The 20585-nt window shown below is 38.6% G+C and overlaps 1 protein-coding gene across 6 annotated transcripts in view; it reads right to left on the bottom strand.

Moving 5' to 3' along the window:
- Positions 1-19848, bottom strand: part of EYA1 (EYA transcriptional coactivator and phosphatase 1) — a 151088-nt gene extending 131240 nt beyond the window's left edge. For 3 of the 6 annotated variants that reach the window (XM_070392137.1, XM_070392138.1, XM_070392139.1), the window contains exons 1-3: positions 19775-19848; positions 14584-14633; positions 12962-13089 (exon numbers count right to left, since the gene is read on the bottom strand). In XM_070392137.1, coding sequence (XP_070248238.1) covers positions 12962-13085 — 124 coding nt within the window. In that variant the 5' untranslated portion in view covers positions 13086-13089; positions 14584-14633; positions 19775-19848. The remainder of the gene's footprint in view (positions 1-12961; positions 13090-14583; positions 14634-19774) is intronic. The other 3 variants (XM_070392131.1, XM_070392132.1, XM_070392134.1) reach the window with 1 other exon arrangement.
- Positions 19849-20585: the final 737 nt, after the last annotated feature.

Raw genomic sequence — 20585 nt, 5'->3', positions numbered from 1 at the left:
CATAGTTGAAACTCATTGGGGAAAACAATGAAGGTGAAATGTACCGCTGACTTTAAAAAACAGTTTACAACTGCCTTCATACCCTGGGTACGTTGTGTAGGGCAATCAAAAATTGTAGATGCTCAATGTCACTAATAATCAGAGAAATGCAAATTAAAAACACAATAAGATAGCATCTCCCACCTGTCAGAATGGTTATCATCAATAAATCAACAAACAACAAGTGCTGGCAAGGTTGAGGAGAAAATGGAACACTCATGCACTGTTGGTGGGAACGCAGATTGGTGCGGTCACTATGGAAAAGAGTATGGTGGTTCCTCGAAAAATTAAAAATGGAACTGCCTTCTGACCCAGTGATTCTACTTCTGGGTATATATCCTGAGAAACTCAAAACAGTAACTTGAAAGAATATACTGTATGCACCCCTATATTCACTGCAGCATTATTTACAATAGCTTAGGTATGGAAGCAAACCTAGTGCCCCTCAATAGACAAGTGGATAAAAAAAAGCTATGGTACATTTGAATACTACTTGGCCATAAAAAAGAATAAAATCTTACCATTTCTGACAACATAGATGGATATAGAGAATATGCTAAGTGAAATAAGTCAGACAGAGAAAGACAAATAACATATGTTCTCACTTATATGTGGAATCTAAAGAACAAAATAAGCAAACAAAAAGAAAACAGAAACAGACTCATAGATAGAGAGAACATACTGATGGTTGCCAGAAGGGAGGGAGGATGAGGAGCTGGGTGAAAAAGGTGAAGGGATTATGAAGTACTAATTGGAGTGACAAAATAGTCATATGGGTGTAAAAGTTTATATCTCCATAAACAATGTTTTTTTCTTTGGTCAGTTCCCATTTGGGAAATGAGGCATCCATGCATATTTAGATTGGCTCCATATATAGTCTGGTATGTTATTGTTATCTCTCCCAAATTATAAAGTTCAAGTCTTCCTCTTTCTCTTAAAAGAGGGTAGGAAAATATTAGCTCTTCAAAATAGTACATCTGGTACAACCTTATGAAAACCAAATCAACACACAGACTAAACTTGAACTGAATGGTATACATGGTCAACAAGAAATGTTAGTCAGTTTCAAAACTTGTTATTCACAGGAAGTACAGTATGTTGGAGTAGCACTGTGCACTGACCAGTTGTAGAGGTCTAGACTAGTTGACTTTTTTCTTTTGCAAAAGAAATGATTTGTGGTAAATGATGACTGTTCCTTTGAAATATCTCTTGCAAGTCCACTTACCATTCTTGCCGCACTAGCTCAGGCTCCTAACACGTACAATCTGGGTAGGTTACATGAGGCTCCAGGCTGCTACTCATCTCTCCCCCAGTCCGATCTACCCTTGAAATTGCTGCCAGATTAATACCTAAAGCACTTTCACCATATCAATCCCTTGCTCAAAATATTCAGTGGCTTCTCCACTGGCTCTAGGATTAAGTCCAAATTCCTTAGCCTCCTATTCAGGGTCCTCCCCAGTTTGGCTCCAGCTGATCCTTCCAAAACTTATCTCTATCAATTCCTTCTTCAGCCATAACTGGTCTCCTCATAGCCTCCAGAACTATCCTACCTTTGTTCCCACTGCTCCTTCATTTAGAATGCATTCCATCTCGTCTCAACCTATTCAAATTCTACCCATTTCCCAACACTCAGCTCAGATTCCATCTCCTTCTTGAAGCCTGGCCAGACCTCATGGAGCTGAAGAGCTCTTTTTTCTGAACTCTGAGAGCACTTTTGTTTGGATCAGTGGCTGCTAACCTTCTCGAGAATGGAGCCCTCTTCTAACACCAAAATATTTCAGGACCAAATGAGAGCCTATTTTTCTCAATCTGCTGATTGAGAAAGTTGCATAATGACAAAAAGCCTACTGCAAATTTCCAGACAAGAAAATCCGTACTTTCAAAAACATAACAGAACATCCATATGTGAGAAAAGTTTAATTGATATGTGGCCTATTAATTCCCTCAGCCGAAAAAGGTTTTGCACAAAAGAATCTAATCTGCTGGTCTTCGGTACTTGCTCTGCACCTCCTGGGATCTCTAAGCTACAGGTTGAAAATCCTCATCTCATAATTTTATTGACATACTGTGACCTTTCAGTTTTTGCCAAATTTTCAAAAAGTTTTCTCTCCTCCAACCAGATTGTGAGCTCCTCAATGTAGCAACAGAGTCACATACTTCTCTGCATATCTACTAGAACCTGGTAGATTCTTTGCATAGAGTAAAAGCTAAATAAATGCTTCCTTTCTAGAACACATTAAGTATTTTGGGGTCAATTTTTCACCAGTATTTTATTATAAAAAATTTCCTAAATACAGAAAAGTTAAAATAATTACGTGGTGAACATCTATAAACCTGCCATTTACTTTTCCATATCTATTCCTCATAAAACCATCATATTTTTCATGCATTTCAAAAAGAGTTACAGACATAATGTACTTCCCCTAAACACTTCAGCTTTCATATCATTAACTAGAGTTCATATTTGTTTATGGTTCTTTTTTCCTTTATGTAAAATGTATATATAATTAAATACATAAATCTTAAATGTGCCATTGAGTGACTTTTAACAGATGCCCACATTTAAATTCCAAAATGCAATCTATTTTTAGGTTATTGTAATAATGGGAGCAAACCACAACAGTATGAAAAGATTGCTCCAATTTTAAGAACTAAGGTAGCAATAGGACATTCTCAATTTCTGGCCTAGGCAATAGTGAAGTAGAATTTTATCATGGAAGAGCAAGAATTTTTAAAGTAGCCCTAACCGGTTTGGCTCAGTGGATAGAGCATCGGCCTATGGACTCAAGAGTCCCAGGTTCGATTCCGGTCAAGGGCATGTACCTTGGTTGCGGGCACATCCCCAGTAGGGAGTGTGCAGGAGGCAGCTGATCGATGTTTCTCTCTCATCGATGTTTCTAACTCTCTATCCCTCTCCCTTCCTCTCTGTACAAAATCAATTAAAAATATTTTTTAAAAAGAATTTTTAAAGTAGTTTATGTGTTTTTGAGCACCTACTATATGCCAGGCATTGTGTAAGCACTTTCTACGTGATAATTGGTTTGCTCCTCGTGGTGATTTTATGATATATCTATGGTAACTGTCACATTTTTGAAGATGAGGAAACTGCACCTTAAAGATTTTTAAAAACTAGCTGAAGGTCACACGGCTACTTTCAAATTTCTCTGATTGCCATACCTTTTATGAAACCACTGGAAAGTCAAACGTTTTCTGATGAGGGTTTTATCATCCTTCATCATTCCTCGGTTGGAGATCTGAATAATCAGTGAAAGGCACAGCAAAAGGAAAGTCCCAGAATATCCCAAGTGTATCAGTGGAGGTTGCAAATTAGCAGATGGTAAAATAAACTAGCGGACCAAGATTGGAAGCAGATGAGCTGATGTGAACTCAGAACCTCAATCACATCAATCTGAAAACATGGTTTGCTTGCCTAAAATGCAATCAGCCTACCAAATGTACATCTCACGTCATACCCTTTTCCCATCTCTTTCCATTCTTTACCAACTCGCAGGAGCACCCAGACATAAACCCTACCTGCACTGGGTGCTGACTAAGTAAGTCCTTACTGAGCACCGGAGTCCTCAGTACCTGCAAAGGCCCTTCGGTGATGGAAAGGATCTCAAAGGAGAAAATATCCTCTCCTCCCATGGAGACACTACAATAGCCAGTCCTGGTGGATATGTTCTTATAAAGTATAACATTTATTATTACTGAATAGCTGCTATGTTTTGAGCATGCAGTAGATGATAATGCCTGTGCTAGGTGTTTTAGATAGATTGTTGTAATGCCCTGTGATTAAAGTGCAATGCCAATTTTACAAGGGAGAAAGCAGAGGTTCAGAGATCAGAGATGAAGATGATATAATAACCAATGAATTTTAAGAACTTGCTACAAGTCACAAACTGTTCTAAGTGCTTTTCCAACTCATGTACCCATCCTCACCACCCTGCAGGTGGGGACTATTATTTCCTTCCTTTCACAGACCAGGAAGCAGAGGCACAGAGCACACATATAATTACACAGCATCACACTGACTAACCCGTAAATGAAACGCCCTGCTCTGTGTCCTCATGAAATCCACATGTCAGTTACATGGACAGTAAACAGCTGGATTGAGACTTTCTAGCCCAGATTAGTCTGAGTAAAAAAAAAATCCATCTTCTCATTATTCTACTTTCCTAAATTATAAATATTATTCATTCCCTACTTTTCTGAAGGCAATTATCAGGTATAAGTTTAAGCTGGAAGAAATGGTGATATATTTCAGATTAAAATACCATCATTACTTCTCACCTGGAATCTCCTCACCACCCACCACCCCTTAAATACAGTTTCAAAATAGCACCCAAGTATATCACTGCAACACAGACACACGCACATCAATGTCCTCCTTACAAGCCTGCAGGTCGCCCAGCTCCTGCAGGACTGAATCCCAACTCCTGAACTGCGTACCAAAGATCCTTTATCATCTGTTAGGGTGGCTCCTAGCACCACCGCTGTGCACTTTGCACATGTCCCTCATCTCACACACATGTGCGCAGTGTCCCTGGGATTAGGGATGTCTTTGCTACAACGGAATAATTCTTGCTCTCTCTTCCTTCCAGGCTTGGCACCCATTGTTCTCCTCCCTCTCCTTCAAGACTCCAAGTGTGATCAGTGTGTATAAACCAACCTCCACCCTCAGCCACCTCAGTCCTGTTTAGGTGCCCCTCCTCCTCTGCAGAGCGTAGCCCCAATTACAGTCATCAACCACAGGCCTGCAAGTGACGGGAGACTGTGAACTTCCCCTCGCCAGGAGGGTGTTTGGTACATTTCTAGACACAATCACTCAATGAATATCTCTTGAATGAATTCACAACGCAATAATGGATATACTAGTATAGTGTGATACATATTCTTATATATATTTAATATATAAAAATAATATATAATTTATTATTTAGGGCCAATCATCATTGCTTACCATCGCGTATGGATACTAAACCTAAGTGTACTAACTGCTTGATCTTTATGTCATTCCGTTGTTTCTTGGACTATGTGGCAGTTGCTTCATCATTACTAAATACTATTAACTTTGACAGTTATTAGTGCAGGACAAATGTGGGTCAGTTACTACAAATCCCAGTTCAAATCAGTAACAATGCTGATGGCTGATGCTCTCTGCATGGGCAGCCTATGGCTACTATACGAATTGGTCTGTGAACTGATCATGTTCAAATATTTGGAAATGGACTTCAGATGCTTATTAAATCTGGTAATGCTTTGTAAGTAAAATTGATGAATCTCTGCTCTTGTAATTATTCAACTGTATTATATGCTTGGTAATAAGGGGCATCCATTCAACAAATATCTGTTGGCTGCTTAATCACTGCCAAGCCTTCTGCTAGATGGTGTGGACACAACAGTGAAGAGGTTTGTCTCTGCCTTTAAGGACCTAGAGACTATACACACATACATGTAAACACACATGTAAACAGATGTTTCCTTCACTGGGCCACACTCTTAGATAAGGGAAAGGAATGTTTTAAGACAGATAAAGTATTTCAGTAAAAGCCAAGCTTTTTGGCTACTGAGGAGGCCAAGTTTTATAGTGTAGAGTGTGGGCTTTGAAACCAGCCTCATGTGCCTTTGAATCTCATCTCAGCTCAGATAATAAGTGTGTAAACAGAGACTAGTCATCTAAATGCTTTAAAATGAGGTGCACAAAAGTTACCCTAACTTCCTTTGAGGATAAAATAAGGTATGTAGAGCACATGAATATTGCACTCAATAAATAGTAAGAATTCAGTCAATTTGGTTCATATTCTTTCCCTTGCTAAAAATTATTCTTTCCATGCAAAATTCCTCTTATCAGTAATAGGGACAATGAAAAAATAGATAAGCATTTTGGATTTTGATCCATTTTAGGTTAAAAAAAATGTTTCCAATTTGTATGATGGGAATAATAAAACATACCTCCTTGGAATGTGTTTGGTAGAGTTCATCTATCTTTTGTTGGTGTGATAGGATATTGGAGGAATGGAATAAAACGAAAATTCTGTAAATCCAGCAAATTACCAGGAACATAATCATAATAAGCTTTTACTTATATATAATTTGGGATCCTAAAACTTAATGTCAATCTTTCATTAGCTTCTCAAAACTTACATTTTGAGAAGGCAATGGCTAGCAGTCACTGAGGACAGCTATGTAACAAAAACCTTTTTTCCTACCTACAGTAAAAATGAAAAAGTTGTCATTATGTACCTGTTATTTCTATTAGATTGTATGTCTGAAGCAAAAAAGAGAGTGAATTATTCTTAGACGTTACTCCAAGTAAATAAAGAAAACACGCACACACACATACACACACCCCACTTTGCTCCCCCCAAGGCATCCTTGACCATCACGAGAAATTAGGAATTATTTAAGCAAGAAATCCATGATGGAAGGGGTAAGAATTAGCCTAAATACCAGCACTCAAGGTTCACACCTCTCTCTGGAGGGAGCCAGAAGTTTTTCCCAGAAGATAGGATGTGCTAGGAAATGAATTGCTGCTTGTACCAAAGTTCTGGCCTGCCCAGGGAGACAGGCCACAGAACTGTGATTCTCTGAACTATCAGGTATTGGGAGCAGGTGAGAACTGTCTCCATTGAGTCACTCGTTTATTGAGAAGCCTGGCGCTCTAGAAACTGAGCTTAGTTTCAGGCAATCAGCACTGCAGTTCCAATTCCGAGTATAGAAGACACAGTTAGCTCTACATAATAAACTAGAGTATATATGCCAACCTACAAGCCACCCCTTGATTCCTCTGGCTTTATCCCTCATATCCCTCATATCCCTCACTCTCTCTTCCTGGAACAGACCAGACATGTTCCCAACACTCAGCTTTGACAACTGCTGTTCCTATGGAGCCCCAAACAAATGCCACTTATACTTCTTTTTTGACTTGTGCTTGTTTCATATCATTTGGTTCTCAAAGTCAAGATACATGTGACCAAATTTATCGCCTACTTAAAAATATTTTCTAAAGTAGAAAATATTTCCCTCAGCTGTAGTCAAACTGTAACTGCTTTTTAACGTTCACAGTAATACTGCTCCCATCCAAATGTGCAAATAAAAATGACTTGTAATGAAAAGCAGAGATGACTTCCCATCTCCATTTAATCCCAGAAAGGCTTAACATAGACGGATGGCTGGTGGAATTATAATTAAGTCTAAAGCTTTGAAAATTACTAAGAGACAATCCCCTAAAAGTTACCCCATGGATGCATTATGCTGTGCACACGTGACCCCAGGAAGAAATCTCACACACGCAAGAACTTAGAGGCCAGCGTGCAATGACCTGGGAGTTGACCTTATACTAAAGTCCTTTTGTCATCAGAGCCTCTGTCATTGGTCCTTTTGCAGCTCCGCTATTTGCTAGGGATTGGTGTTCTCCTGTCCTGAAGACACCGTCATGGCAGTGAGGGCACCGGTGTTTGGTGTGAAGGCATTAGGAAAGGCATTGGCAACTGAGGGGAACCTCGTGCTCCCTGCAGAATAACATGGGGATTTGAAAACCCAGGCTCTGGACTCGGAACTTGATTCAAATATCAGGTCAGACACCAGTGGTACCTCTTATAACCATGTGTCTTTCAAATGGCATTTCACTTTCTAGGACTGTTTCTTGTACAAAGTAGTAATAAGAACTACAGAGGTGACTATTATTTACATACGGCCTAGAAGCTAATAGATACAGAGCACATAGTAAGTTCCAGGTGTGCTACAAGTTTACTTATCCTCACAGCAAGCCTGGTGAAGCTCCACTATGATCCCATTTTACAGATAAGGAAACTGAGCCACACAGACACTAGCTTGCTTGAGCTCACACAGGCAGTAAATGGAGCTGGGATTCAAACCCCATCTCCTAACTATGATGTTGGCAATCTAAAGGGAATTTTCTGAAGATTAATGGAATAAATCATGGGGAATGGTCAGCATAATGGACTGCCAGTAAGTTATTCATAAAAGTAGCCATTATTACTATTAGCAATAGCACGTGATAATTATTCTCATACACTATATAGGCAAACATAAAATCATAACAAATTATTCTGTTCATCCTTTCCTGGATTTTGCTAAATAATAATTTATAAGAGGCTAATTCTATGGCTGCAAATTCTAAAAATGTCACTTAGAAAACTCCTTTACTCACAATAACCCTTAATCTTCTAGAAACACAATCATGTGCAGAATGTAAACAACAATAAAATTAGATTACCATGTTTCTATTAATGACAGACTATTGGACCACAAAAAGATAAATATAGCCTTCAAATGCAGCCTCAGACCATAATTTTATGCACACTCATACCAGTTTACATATTTCTCGTACATAAATTTCTTTGAAATACTCCAGTTGGACAAAACTGTATTTTACTAAATTAATATTACAGTGAGAAAAACCATGTCAGATAATTTATTAGTGTTCTAAGCTTTGCAGAAGTGATAAAACAACTTTAAAATAACTTCTGGTAATGCCAATTTGTATAACTGAATTAACCTGTGACCTAAAATATGCAATATACAATTAAATACATCTTAAAATGCAGAAAATCTAGCCACCTCACTCAAGATCATATCTCTTATCATCTTGGAAATCTGATACATCATTCAAAACGACTATCTGAATTACAGAATTCCTGAAGCCCTATTTGTAGGGAAGATTCCAATGGCATCTGGTCTTATGTCACTCACAGGCAAATTCATCTGCCTTAAGACAAAATTAAGCTTCTTCTTACGTATAAATCAAAATTTTCAATACAGGCAAACTCAGAATTAGAGCTCTTAATTCCGCTGGCTCACACCTCTTTCTGGTCCATCTCCACTCCTCACCCCCTAGACAACCAAAAATAAACACTCAAACCAGTACTATATGAACTGACCAATCGTGGGCTCCCAGGGACTTGAGACAACCAGGAAAAACAAAGATGGAAAGAATCACTGCTTTGCAAACAAGGCCTTAATTAGGTCCGTAAATAAAAACCCTTTTACTGCTCCAGCCCTGAGTCCTTCTGAAGGAAGATTTCCCAACTACTTCTCACGCTGACACAACACAAACATCAGCACACAGCCTCTACCAAACCGAGGCGCGAACATACACCCGCACGCTGGAAACCCTCTAGATGTCCCGTTATCTAAAAAAGCATCACCACGGAAAGTCCTAGGTCTTAAAAATTATACTGTAATAATATCACAAGAAATTTCTATTCCACCCTATCCTGGAAGACGAACTGCCCCGAAGACGAGGAAAAACAGGTAAAAGAAAAGCCACAGTTGATGTTTTCAAAACCATCCATTAGTCTGCCCTGAGGCCGAGCTTTCATTGTTTAATGGTAACTACACAATTTAATTCACTTGGAAACAACACTTCCAACAGTGCTCTTCGGAATGCAGGTCAAGCATTCACTTAGGCTATTTTATATTTTTACCTACTTATGTTTTATAATTCAAAGATGTATAAACTGGGTGAAACCAACAGTTAACTGCAACAATAACAATTCAGAGAGGCTGGAATGGAACATAAAAGTATGAAGAGTTGAAAGTTTTGAAATATGAAACATTCAAACAACTTTTCTAACTAAGGAGCATTTCATGTAGGAAATGGAAAAGCACAATATTTGAGGCTGTAGCTCAGTGTCTCTCTGTCTTTATCCCTTAGATGAACCATGAAAATAGGCGCTAGCCTGTGAGTACAGAACCTACAAACATTGAGTCTTATGATAATTTGGCAGCAGACCCAAGGAGAAACTTAATATTCTCTGCCTCGCCATTCCATTCCCTTCTTGTTTGTTCTTCAGATGAAGTTATGGTTTTTGATACAGGAGATTTTCATGTTTTCTTAGCCTCATTATAGGGACAAGTGGTGGCAGGAAGAAAAAATGGCCCTGAGTGAGAGAAGACAATCAATATAAATGTGGGCAAAGCCAACAACTGTGTAAACTGCGTGGAAGTTTTGTTGACCTAATTAAGGAGACCAGCTTCAATGAGGCTGCAGTGAAGTCCCTCAAATATAAATCACGGCCTAGAAAGCTAGAAAGAAATATGTGTTAGGGAGTTAAGGGGAGGTGATTGATATTTTAAACGCTCTTTGAAATTTTAATGAATTTCTTGTTTTTCATCCTTCTGATTCATTGGTAAACGCTGCTGGCTTCAAAATAAGTAAGATTTTCAAAGAAGGAACAGGAAAATCTATAATGATTATACCCCAGGGAAGCCTGCCAGACATTATGACTTCACTAATTTAAGCTTAACTCCTCTAGTGGTGACTGCGAGGAATGAAGCCAACGCATTATAGAACATGTAAGTAGCATGATGAATTGATTCACAAACTGAATAATAACCCAGAACTTTCTAATACTGTTTGCATCTACCAGTAAACAGGCATGTAACAGGGATCCTGAAGAAAGTTTGAGTCCACATTTTCAAACTTCATACTAAAATAAAACTGAATATGCCAGTAGATTGACTAAAATCCCATTTTATTTTTCGGACAATTTATACTAACGTCTTCTAACATCAATTTTTAAAGACTGGAACCCTTGACATCTTCTGACTTCTCTTAACTACTAGAACCCTTGCCACGTCCACCCCTGAAGAATGCCTGAAAACAGAGTGAAATAAGTGTGTATTTATCTGAAATTGGCCTAAAACTTTCATTTCCAACATTTAAAATAATTAAGATTATTTTAAGGATAAGGAGTAATTTTTGAATATTTTCCAAATTGAATGGCTCATCAGATTACACAATTATTCAACATATTTTATTATTTTGAACTTATTTTAGTTGTGCAAAAAAATATTCCTGAATCTGAACATGATATCAGCTATTAAGTATAAATACTCAGAAACATATTACCACCCCTCAAGCCCTTTAAAAACAAACCACACATTCGCACAGAGCCCCCCAAAGGGGAAATCCCCCCCACACACTCGGTTTCATTATGGTGTGGTGCTTATTTTGTCCCAGACGATATGCCTGTGAATGATGACAAAGTGAAACATCTTCCCCTTACTTCATTTCTTCATCTATAAGAAAATTAACTACCATTATTTCATAATTAATCCCACCAATATGTATTGGTATATTCTGTTAAGCAAAATAATTTGACATGCTTATTCTTCTATATATTTAAGTTACTTTAAATGATTATCTTATTTGAATTTTCCAGTGATGAGAACTGTTACATGTTTGGCCCCCTTTGGCACTTGTCAGTGGCTACCTGCTCAAGGTCAGTGTCTACCTGCTCAAGGACACTGGCGTGGGGCCCACTAGCCCAGGGACCTCTTTGTGACTAAGCACACCCCAGTCTACACTGTGGCCTAGCCATCCTTCCACCTGCATCTGAATTTCAAAGGAGAGAAAAAAGAGGACTGCTTGCCTTTTATTTGCTTTATAAAATCTAGTTAAACCCTAGGATTGTTTTCCTTTTAATAACTTAAAATTCTTTGTTATCACCTATCGAAATGGGAAGAAAAGAGTTTCAGATGAAAAGTCACCTTATTCAGAGATTAACTTTTGCTAGGTCAGCGAAGTTTCTACTTTTGACAGTGACCATCTTTCATGAACACTGGTAAGGAAAGTATTTACTTAAATGGAAAATACAGACTACAAGAGTGGGCAAATGTAGGTTTACAGTTGTGAGTACATGAAACAGAGTTTATTATTATTTATTATTTTCCATACAAGCCACTGTAAATCTATGTCTTCCCACCCCTGTATTTACACTTTAAAAACAACAGTCACAGTATAAAAATTAAGATGTCTCACATGAAAAACAGCTGATTTTTTATATTTTTTCTATTATCATAAATTTCATAACGTTAATAGTTTCAAAAGCCTTCACTAATACATATGGGAATACTGAACCAAACAATTTCATGGCATTTAGTTTTGTTTATTTTTAAGAAATGTGATAAAAGATCACAATGGTGATTGGAAAATGATGTTTATGGATGAAATTCTAACATGAATAATTTATTGAACTTCTAGTGAAACTTATGCTCCAAGTTCATCAAGGTCCAGAGGTTTAGGAGGGAATAAATAAGCAAAAATATAATCTGTGAAGAAGTAATTTTTCATTAGGCTAAGGTGGAAACAAATAGATTACAACATGTAATATATCCTTCCATATGCTAAAGTTTTAAAAATATACACAGTATCTAAGTATGAAGAACAGATTACAATACATATATATATATAGTCTTATTTACATGTTTAGACTTATGCATATGTGGATCAAAGTAGGTATTTTTATTTACATAACATGTATATAAATATTCATGTATTAATCATACACAAATAATTGTAATAGTACTATGTTTTAAATATACTATTTAACCTTTAAGAAGCAAATACATTTTGTGTATCATCCAAATGAGGTTGTATATTTGTAAACAATAGATTTCTTTTTTTAACTTCTTTATAACTTAATGTCCAAAGTGCCAAGACTAGGCACACAAATTCGTGTACTGATATTTAGAAACAATTCAGTCCAATGTTATATGTATGCAACAAATAGTTTAGTAACAAAAGGGAAAGCAAAACAAAGGAAATAATTCTAAATTTTCATTACTCATAAAGCAAAACACTGCAAACTGATACTGTGTTGTGGAAAATGGTCAGCAGGAGATACAACAAAAAGGTTCAAAATGTTATGCCCACCCCATATGTATAATATGCATATATATGTATCTATGCAAAATAAAACCAGTCTATGTAGTGTTATAATAACCTAGTGACGTGCAGTTCCTAATGTTGAGTACTGATTCATAAGTCAAATTACGTAAGGAGAAACAGAACAGTAATTTCATGGATTTGAACTCGTAACCACCTAACAACAGAGCATACAGTCATGAAGAAGCAAGGTGCAAAGTAAACAGTGAGAAGGCAGACACTCACCTTCGGTGCCATTGGGAGTCATGGAATTACTATTTATATGAGAGTTATCGAGTTTGGGGCCACTGGGGGATTCACTACTACCACTCAGACGGCTATGCGGGCTGGTTAGATCCTGCATTTCCATAGACCTAGAGACAAGAAGCCTTCCGTTTGACAGATGTACCAAATTCATAACGCCGCTATTTAATGCGCTAACGACTTGACGCCTCTGGAACACATTCGCACAAAAGTCCCATTGTATCTCTTTTCTTAGACTCAAAATAGTTCATCTTACATTTTACCTCCAGTCACCCTTTCATAACATGTGGTAATGAAAGGTGTCAGCCACTTGCCTTACCTATCCAGCCAAATATTCACAGGGAGCTTTTAAAATCTTTTTTTTTCTCTTATAGGGCTCATCAAGGCACAGATCAAAAGAGACAATTACATCTAATTTAATCTTTTTTTTAAAAAAATGTGGTCATGCTTCTTTTATATTAAAAAAGGCATCATTTTTCTAAAAGAAAAAATGTGTAAACAAGTAGGAAAAAACCACCCTTCTATGGAATCTGTTTGATCTAATAAATTAGCACTAAGTACTCCCTTATAATTTACCAACCAATTGTAATTTAATGGGTCCCCAAACCAAATAAAACACTCGGAGCCTATAGTCTAATGACAGAGAATGAGATAGTTCTGCTGAATGTGTTTACTCTGGCAAACTGCTTAATTGTCCCTCTGTTTCCCTTGAAACAAATGCAGCATTAAAACATTATGATGTCGGCTCTCCTGTTTGCTTTGTGGATTACATACAGCGTGCCCAATTGAAAAGGGATAAGGCCCACGTACAGGGAGTCCTGTGAGCATTAGCACTTGGAATACCTCAACTGTCACTCAGGGAAAGAACAATTCTACTTCAGTGCTCCAAGCGTGCATTTTTACCCTATAAAAACAGTCCCACCTCCCCTGAAAGTCCTTAGACCCAGCAGTTACTTACTCTATAAAAGGTACAAAAGCCACTACTCATGTGCATAAGTGTACAACTATCCATGTGTATTTAACATCTCAGTAAAGAAGAGAGGATTTATTTAAAGTGACTAAAAACATCCCTAGATACCATCTTGTTTTTAAAGCTTTTGAGAATCGAAGACCCATTTACTTTATTTTAAACGTATGTGTATTTTTAAGGCGGGGGGGAGGGGGGGCATGTCTAATATCCTATCTATGAAGCTAAGACTAAAAGTTAGTCATTTTAATTTGGAGGGTGCACTTAAACTGATTTTAAATGGCTTAAGATGAACCATTTTTCTTCTAGGGTGAGTTTTTATTTCCCCCAGTCATCTGAATTCAAACTAGAAATGACTTAAAAATCTAATTTCTCTTTTCTAAATTCCCTTTACGTTCACAGTTTTCCTAACTCCAGAAACCATAGCCCATAATCATTTTCAAACCCAGGCTCCTATTCCCTTTCTACATACTCAAAATGTTTTACACACACACACACACACACGCTCACAGTGCTAAGTAATTTCCAACAGAGGCCGTTGCTATTAATAGCAATAATTAAGAAATACTAGACAAAAATAGATATGGGTCACAGAGAGGTAATCTCCCAAAATGTCAAATATCAACAATATCCTTACCTGCAACTTGAGGAAACAGCAACATCTGAACTGGTTTGAGGTGTTTGCACCTGTGATCAGGGGTAAAAAATTAGAAGCTGTTGTTAACTCTGCTGCGGTGTCAGCTCTTAATTACACAGAGCACATGGCTGAGAACCACAATGCTCCCTTTTAACCAAAAGAGAAAAAGGAGGATACTGCGGCCGTGAAAGGCATATTGTCTTTAAGTTGAGGTCTCTACTGTTGTTTCCTCCTGCAGGTCTACCCTCCTCCTCCCCTGGTCAGGGGGGACGGCGGCCAAATGACTGGATAGTGATTCATCACTGGCCTATGACAGCTGCAAACGGATTACCCCTCCCCCAATCAACATGCAAAGCAGCCTTGCCCAGGCAGCTTGGAAAAGGTGCTTGGAGAAAAAAACATCGCTAGTAGCAAAATGAGTGTGTTTCACAGCAGTGGCCCAGGCCCCACGGTCCTCCAGCATCCTCGGATCTTTCATCTGCTGCTCTCACCAGCTGAAGCAGAGCTCCCGCCCACCCTTCTGACTCCCGACAGTTTCTTATCCTTATCACCCGTTTTCTGCTATATTGACTGCTTGTCATTTCACATTCACTGAAAGGGCTTTTGGGCAACTTCCAGGCCCCGCTGGACTCATTACAAAAGGCAAAGGCAAGTTTTCATACCCCAAGCCCCATCCCGGAGCGCAATGCTCATGTACCCACGCAGATTTACAAGGCAGCCACGCGTACTCCTCGAGGCCTGATCAAGTAGGGAGAGCTGTTCGCTTTGATCTGATTTTCCATCTTTTAAACCGAGAGAGAATGGATAAGACAGTCATCAATCCGTGTCCCAGGTAGCCAGCCTGTCGCTGTCTGTTGTCTCCAGAAGAACCTGGATTTCGGGACTTCACCGGACAACAACTAACCTAACAGGCAGGGCAGCCTTTGCTAATCTCTGCCCACCCTCCAGAGGCAGCGCCAACGCCAATGACCAGCAGGTGAGCAGCTCAGGCGAAGGTGGGCTGCTGGCTCCCACGCTCAGGCTGATGCCTCAGCTGTAAAGAGCATTCTGTTCTGCAGGGCGTTCGAAATGATTCCGAATTCCAAACCTTTGATGTGCATTTTCATTCAACCTGAACTGACATTCATTAGGGTCACAGGACCAAGTTGAAAACTGGAGCACCTCACATGGCATTAAAGTATCTGCGACTGAGTCCTGTTCTTTTTAAATTATGATTTATGAAATTAAGAAATACTACCTTTCTGGCCAGCATGAAGCATCGTTAAAGTCTCCATGTCTTGGTGAATGTTACCGTGCGATTTCTGGGTATGCTTTTCTAGAGTACGTGCAGGATGAAAAATAATTTTTAAGAGATGCCTGAGCATTAAATGAAAATTTAATGTGAATGCTTGTGGATATGTCATTCTGTGATAACAGGCTTCTGCAATTTTTGTTAAAATTAATGTTCTACACAAGGTTGAATGTTTCCCCTTAAGAACTGCAGCAATATACCTAAATACACCTGGAATAAATTATAGGCGAGAACTAACTTAGTTTTAAGAACTCTCTTGGCTTAATTATGTGAAAGAGTATGTAAAACATACTTTCTGTTTAATGTTAAAAGTGTTAAAATACATTGCTATTTTAACATTAGCTAGATTGTATAAGCTTAGAAATGTAACTTTGGTTCCATTATATACTTCGAAAGTTTGATTATATTTATATTTGAGGTTTAACCTGTCATATTTAAATTTCAAAGTCAAATTGTTCATTGAATTGGAGTTCAAAATAAGAATTATTCTAACACGTTTTCTCACTAAAAAAAATGTATTTTCACAACATCTTTCCTTTCTGCTGACTCGACTCAGTCTCTACTGTACTTTTTATACACTACAATTTTTGAAAGTCCACATTCACGATCTTCATTTCATTAAGTAGACTTCAGATATATTCTTTTGTGTCTCAAGGATTATTTAAACCATGTGTTGTGTGTTACTGTATTTAAAAATGACTCTTTAATCAAAATAACTTTAAAACAACTAATCCTCACTTAGGCTGGTCAGCTGAATCCACATCGCGGTCCAGGAAAAATAAATCTACTCTCAAGAATGCGAATGCAGACAACAATTAGACACAGATGTGAACAAAATTAGTTACAGTTTACAAAATGCTACACTTCACATGCTTTTAGTTTTTTATGTGTAGTACAAGATTGCAGTGTAGTAAGGAAACATACTCTCATAATGACTTATCTAAAAAGAACACCTATTTCTGATTGGTGTTGATTTTTCTCTTATATATGACAAGATCTCTGGACATTTCTGTATTTTCAAGGTCTAAAACCCTAATGTGTTTCAAAAATAATTAGGCGCGTTTCCATTCAAAAGAGAAAAAATTATTTCATGGTTTTCAGAAAAAATGCTGTTAGACATCTGTAAGCTTACATTTTCTGCTTCCCATCCATAAACGTAATGTTTCTTGTCTTCTCCTAATCTGGTATTTTTAATTCAAATGCTCCTATGAGTGCAACAATATTTCCCTTAACATTATAAATGGTCATCTTGTATTACAATGAAGTCATTTCACTCTAATGCTTTTTCAAACTCTTCCTATAGAATGAATGCTCAGAGTAGCATACAGCTACTGAAAACACAAAGAGAAAAAAGATAGCAGAACTTCTTAGGATTTATATTCAAGAATCTCAAACTAGTAACTCTGACTTCTGATTAGTTAATGAGGTCTTTTAAGTTTGCCTTTTTTCTAATTAAATTTATAATTCTTCACAGATGTAACTTTTGTTGATGTTCAATTTGTCTCTCTCATTTTGTTAAACCTCACATAGTACTTCGCCAATCCATTGAATAGCCACATTAAATCTGTTAATACCATGCTCTTCAACCCCAGAAATTATTTCCAGAAGGCAAACTTGCTTTGAGGGATCATCAAACAAGACTGAAGGTACACATTTTATCACATTTTCCCTACCACAGAGCTCAGGATGCAGAGCAAAATTCATGACTTTTGCATTGTTTATTATACTTTGCTAAATTACAAATCAAAAGCATCTGACAGAAGATCATGTATGAAGCCAAAAAGTTAATAATGTTCTGTGAAAAGTAAACTGTAAATGGGAAGGGATTCTAAATCTCAGCAGCACAGAGCAAATAAAATGTAGGTACTTGTCTAAAATTATGGGTTTTCCACAGGCTTTTCTGCTTGCTAGAAGCAATTTTTACAAAACGACTATAATTTTAAACTTACTTTCTTCAAACCAAAAAGAAATGTTCAAAGTGAAAGTACTGAACTTATCTAAATAAATAGAGTTGGCAGGCAAGCTAGTTTTGCCCAACCACAGATCAACCTGAGTACTCCCAAATTTGAAAGACAATGGCAATTTTCTAATCAGAATGCATTTTATAGTGAAAAAAAATGTGCCTTGGGCACAAATCTGTTTTTTTAATCAGAATGTATTCTTGCTAAAACTCTCTTCAATCAACATTTCTACCCATGGTGTCAATGCTCTGGTTCAAACCTAAACCTAAAACTGAAATAAACTTCTGCCAAGAAATGGATGGATGTCTTTGAAATGTTAACACTTATTTCCTTCTTTATCAAAGACTCCATGAAATGACTGCTTTCATACTATCACTGATTTTTAATGTAATATACTGTATTACTTTTTGAAGTATCTCATTTAAAGAAAATGACAAAAGGGAGTCCCCTTGGACACAAAAACAAGTATTTAAGTGGCACTGGTTCTACCTATAGTTTTCAAGGACTGTTTTCCAAATAGCATGTATTGTAAATGTCGGATACTTTTGATATCTGATTAAATGGAAGAAGTGGTTTTATTCCCTCTCTAAGCGTTTTCCTCATTTCAAAGAACTCCTATAAAATACATTTTTGCATCCCAATGGAAATTTTCTTTTGAGAAAATCATTTGTCATGTCTAGGAAACCCAGAGAGCAGCTGACTTGCCTTTGGCACCCTCAAACTGAACAGTGGCTCAATTAGGCTTCTCTGTCTGTCACCGCAGAGAATTTTCAGGATTGAAAAGCCATGGCTGACTGTTCACCCACTGAACACTTTGGGCCTTAGGAGAACTCATGCAGCGAGAAAGTCAAATATTTGATAATGCAAAAAAAAAAAAGCATGACTATTCATGTGTGCACGTCCTCAAATCCAAAGGGTGGGCGAAAACACTCATACAAGCCTAAAATAAAACCTACTCTGAAAGACACATTTGATAATAATAATAATATTAATAATAAACTCAAATCTATAAAACTACACTATGTGCTTAACTACCGACTTTTTGGACCCCTTGTCATTTTAAGAAAGGAAACATACAAAACGGTTGTCTAAAGGTAAGGACAGCTCTGAATTTATCGAATTCTTCCAAATGCTCTGCTTAAATGTGTTCAAAGACTCCTCCCAAGATACATACACCCACGAGTAATGGGCAATTCATATACTGATTCTGAACGACAAATATGTTAAATGATAATTCAAAAATTTAAGTCCGGTTAAATTTCAAGGTCCATTCAAGTCATATAAAATGTCAATAAGTGAAAATATTATTAATTTGGCAAATGTTTACAATTTCACTTTTGAAGATGAGCCTGTTTAATATAATGTTTGGAAATTTTGTTTATTGAAGCAAAAGGATTTCCTCCCTTTAAAAGCGGTGCCTATTTTTGTTGTCCTTTCAAAATGTTAATTTCTTCCTCATTTCCTCTGGTTAATCTGAAGTGTGTAGGAGAAGTTATCTGTGTGTTGCAATGGATGGATAGATAGATAGATAGATAGATAGATACTGACATAGGTATATTGCTTTATTCAATATCACACGATCATAGTTGAGGTTTGTGCAGCAATTCAGAAAAGAGATATGAAGTAATCTCCCCGCGGGAGATTCTATTTATTGATATAGATCACAACAAAAGTAATTGTGAACAATTAATTTGTAATTATCAGTCACTGGTTCTAATCGCTCGGATAATTTGGGGGCTGAGAATTAGGCGTGGGTGATGGAACCCTGCGGTTCATCAAGTCCTAGGTACAAAGTGTCACCATCTTCCCCATGCCCTCCTGTTTTCATGGTAAAAGAAACCAAAACAAGACCCAAAGCGCTCCTGGTATCTCGAGCTCTGCCCACCGGACAGCTGCTGTCCGCCCCTCCAATTTCTCCAGCAGCCCGGCTCGTACTTACAGCGCTGACATCGGCGGCATCCACCCGTCCGCTGCGCTCCTCCGCCTCTCCCGGCTCAGCACCCCTCCGCTCCGGCCATCCTTTCGCTCCGGGACGGGGGCGCGGGAGGGTCTAGGGGCCGCCGGGCGCTCCTGGAAGCCGCGCGCGTCCGCGGGGCAGAGCCCGGCCGCGGGGACAGCCGCCTGGCCGCTGCTGCAGGCTCGGGCTGCCGAGCGACTGAGCGAAAGCGCGGTCCCCAGCGGGCACCCCGCCGCAGCGGCCGGCCGCAGGAAGGCTGCGAGTCGGAAGTGGCACAGCGGAGTTCCCCCCTCGCCCCCAACTCGGAGCCATGGGCTCCCGGCGCAGCTCAGAGACCGCCCCGAGCCCCGCGCTCCCGGCGCCCGGCCGCCGCCGATCGCATCTGAGCGCCGCAGACAAAGAACCCGCAGCCGCTCATCCCGGCCGGGGGGCGCAGCCCTGTGGGTCTGCCCGTGCCGCCTGCGGGCTCTGGGCGGTTGTTTGTGCCACGCCAGCCACAGCTATTCTCTTGTCCTAACCTTATTGGTTTAAATGCAACAGTTGAAAGGAGCACGGCTGGTCTGACTCAACCGTGCTGCTTTAAAAAAAAAAAAAAAAATTATTATATAAATGAGCGCTCCCCGTGCTATCAGAATAAACAGCTGTGGGAGAAGAACTTCTCGGAGACACTGTCAACACACATCTCTGGCTACAGCAGCTACCAATTACGAGCTTTGGGGAGTCGTTACGCGTTATCTTTTATACTTTTCCAAAACTTTTTTTTTTTTCAGGCCCTGAAACTTGGGGAAGTGAT

The sequence above is a fragment of the Myotis yumanensis genome, unplaced genomic scaffold (genome assembly GCF_028538775.1).
Source record: "Myotis yumanensis isolate MYYU_CA2020_CCGP unplaced genomic scaffold, mMyoYum1.0.hap1 SCAF_15, whole genome shotgun sequence".
Classification (NCBI taxonomy): domain Eukaryota; kingdom Metazoa; phylum Chordata; class Mammalia; order Chiroptera; family Vespertilionidae; genus Myotis; species Myotis yumanensis.
Note: the sequence above shows the minus strand (reverse complement) of the source record. Positions and strands in the feature narration are given on the sequence as shown.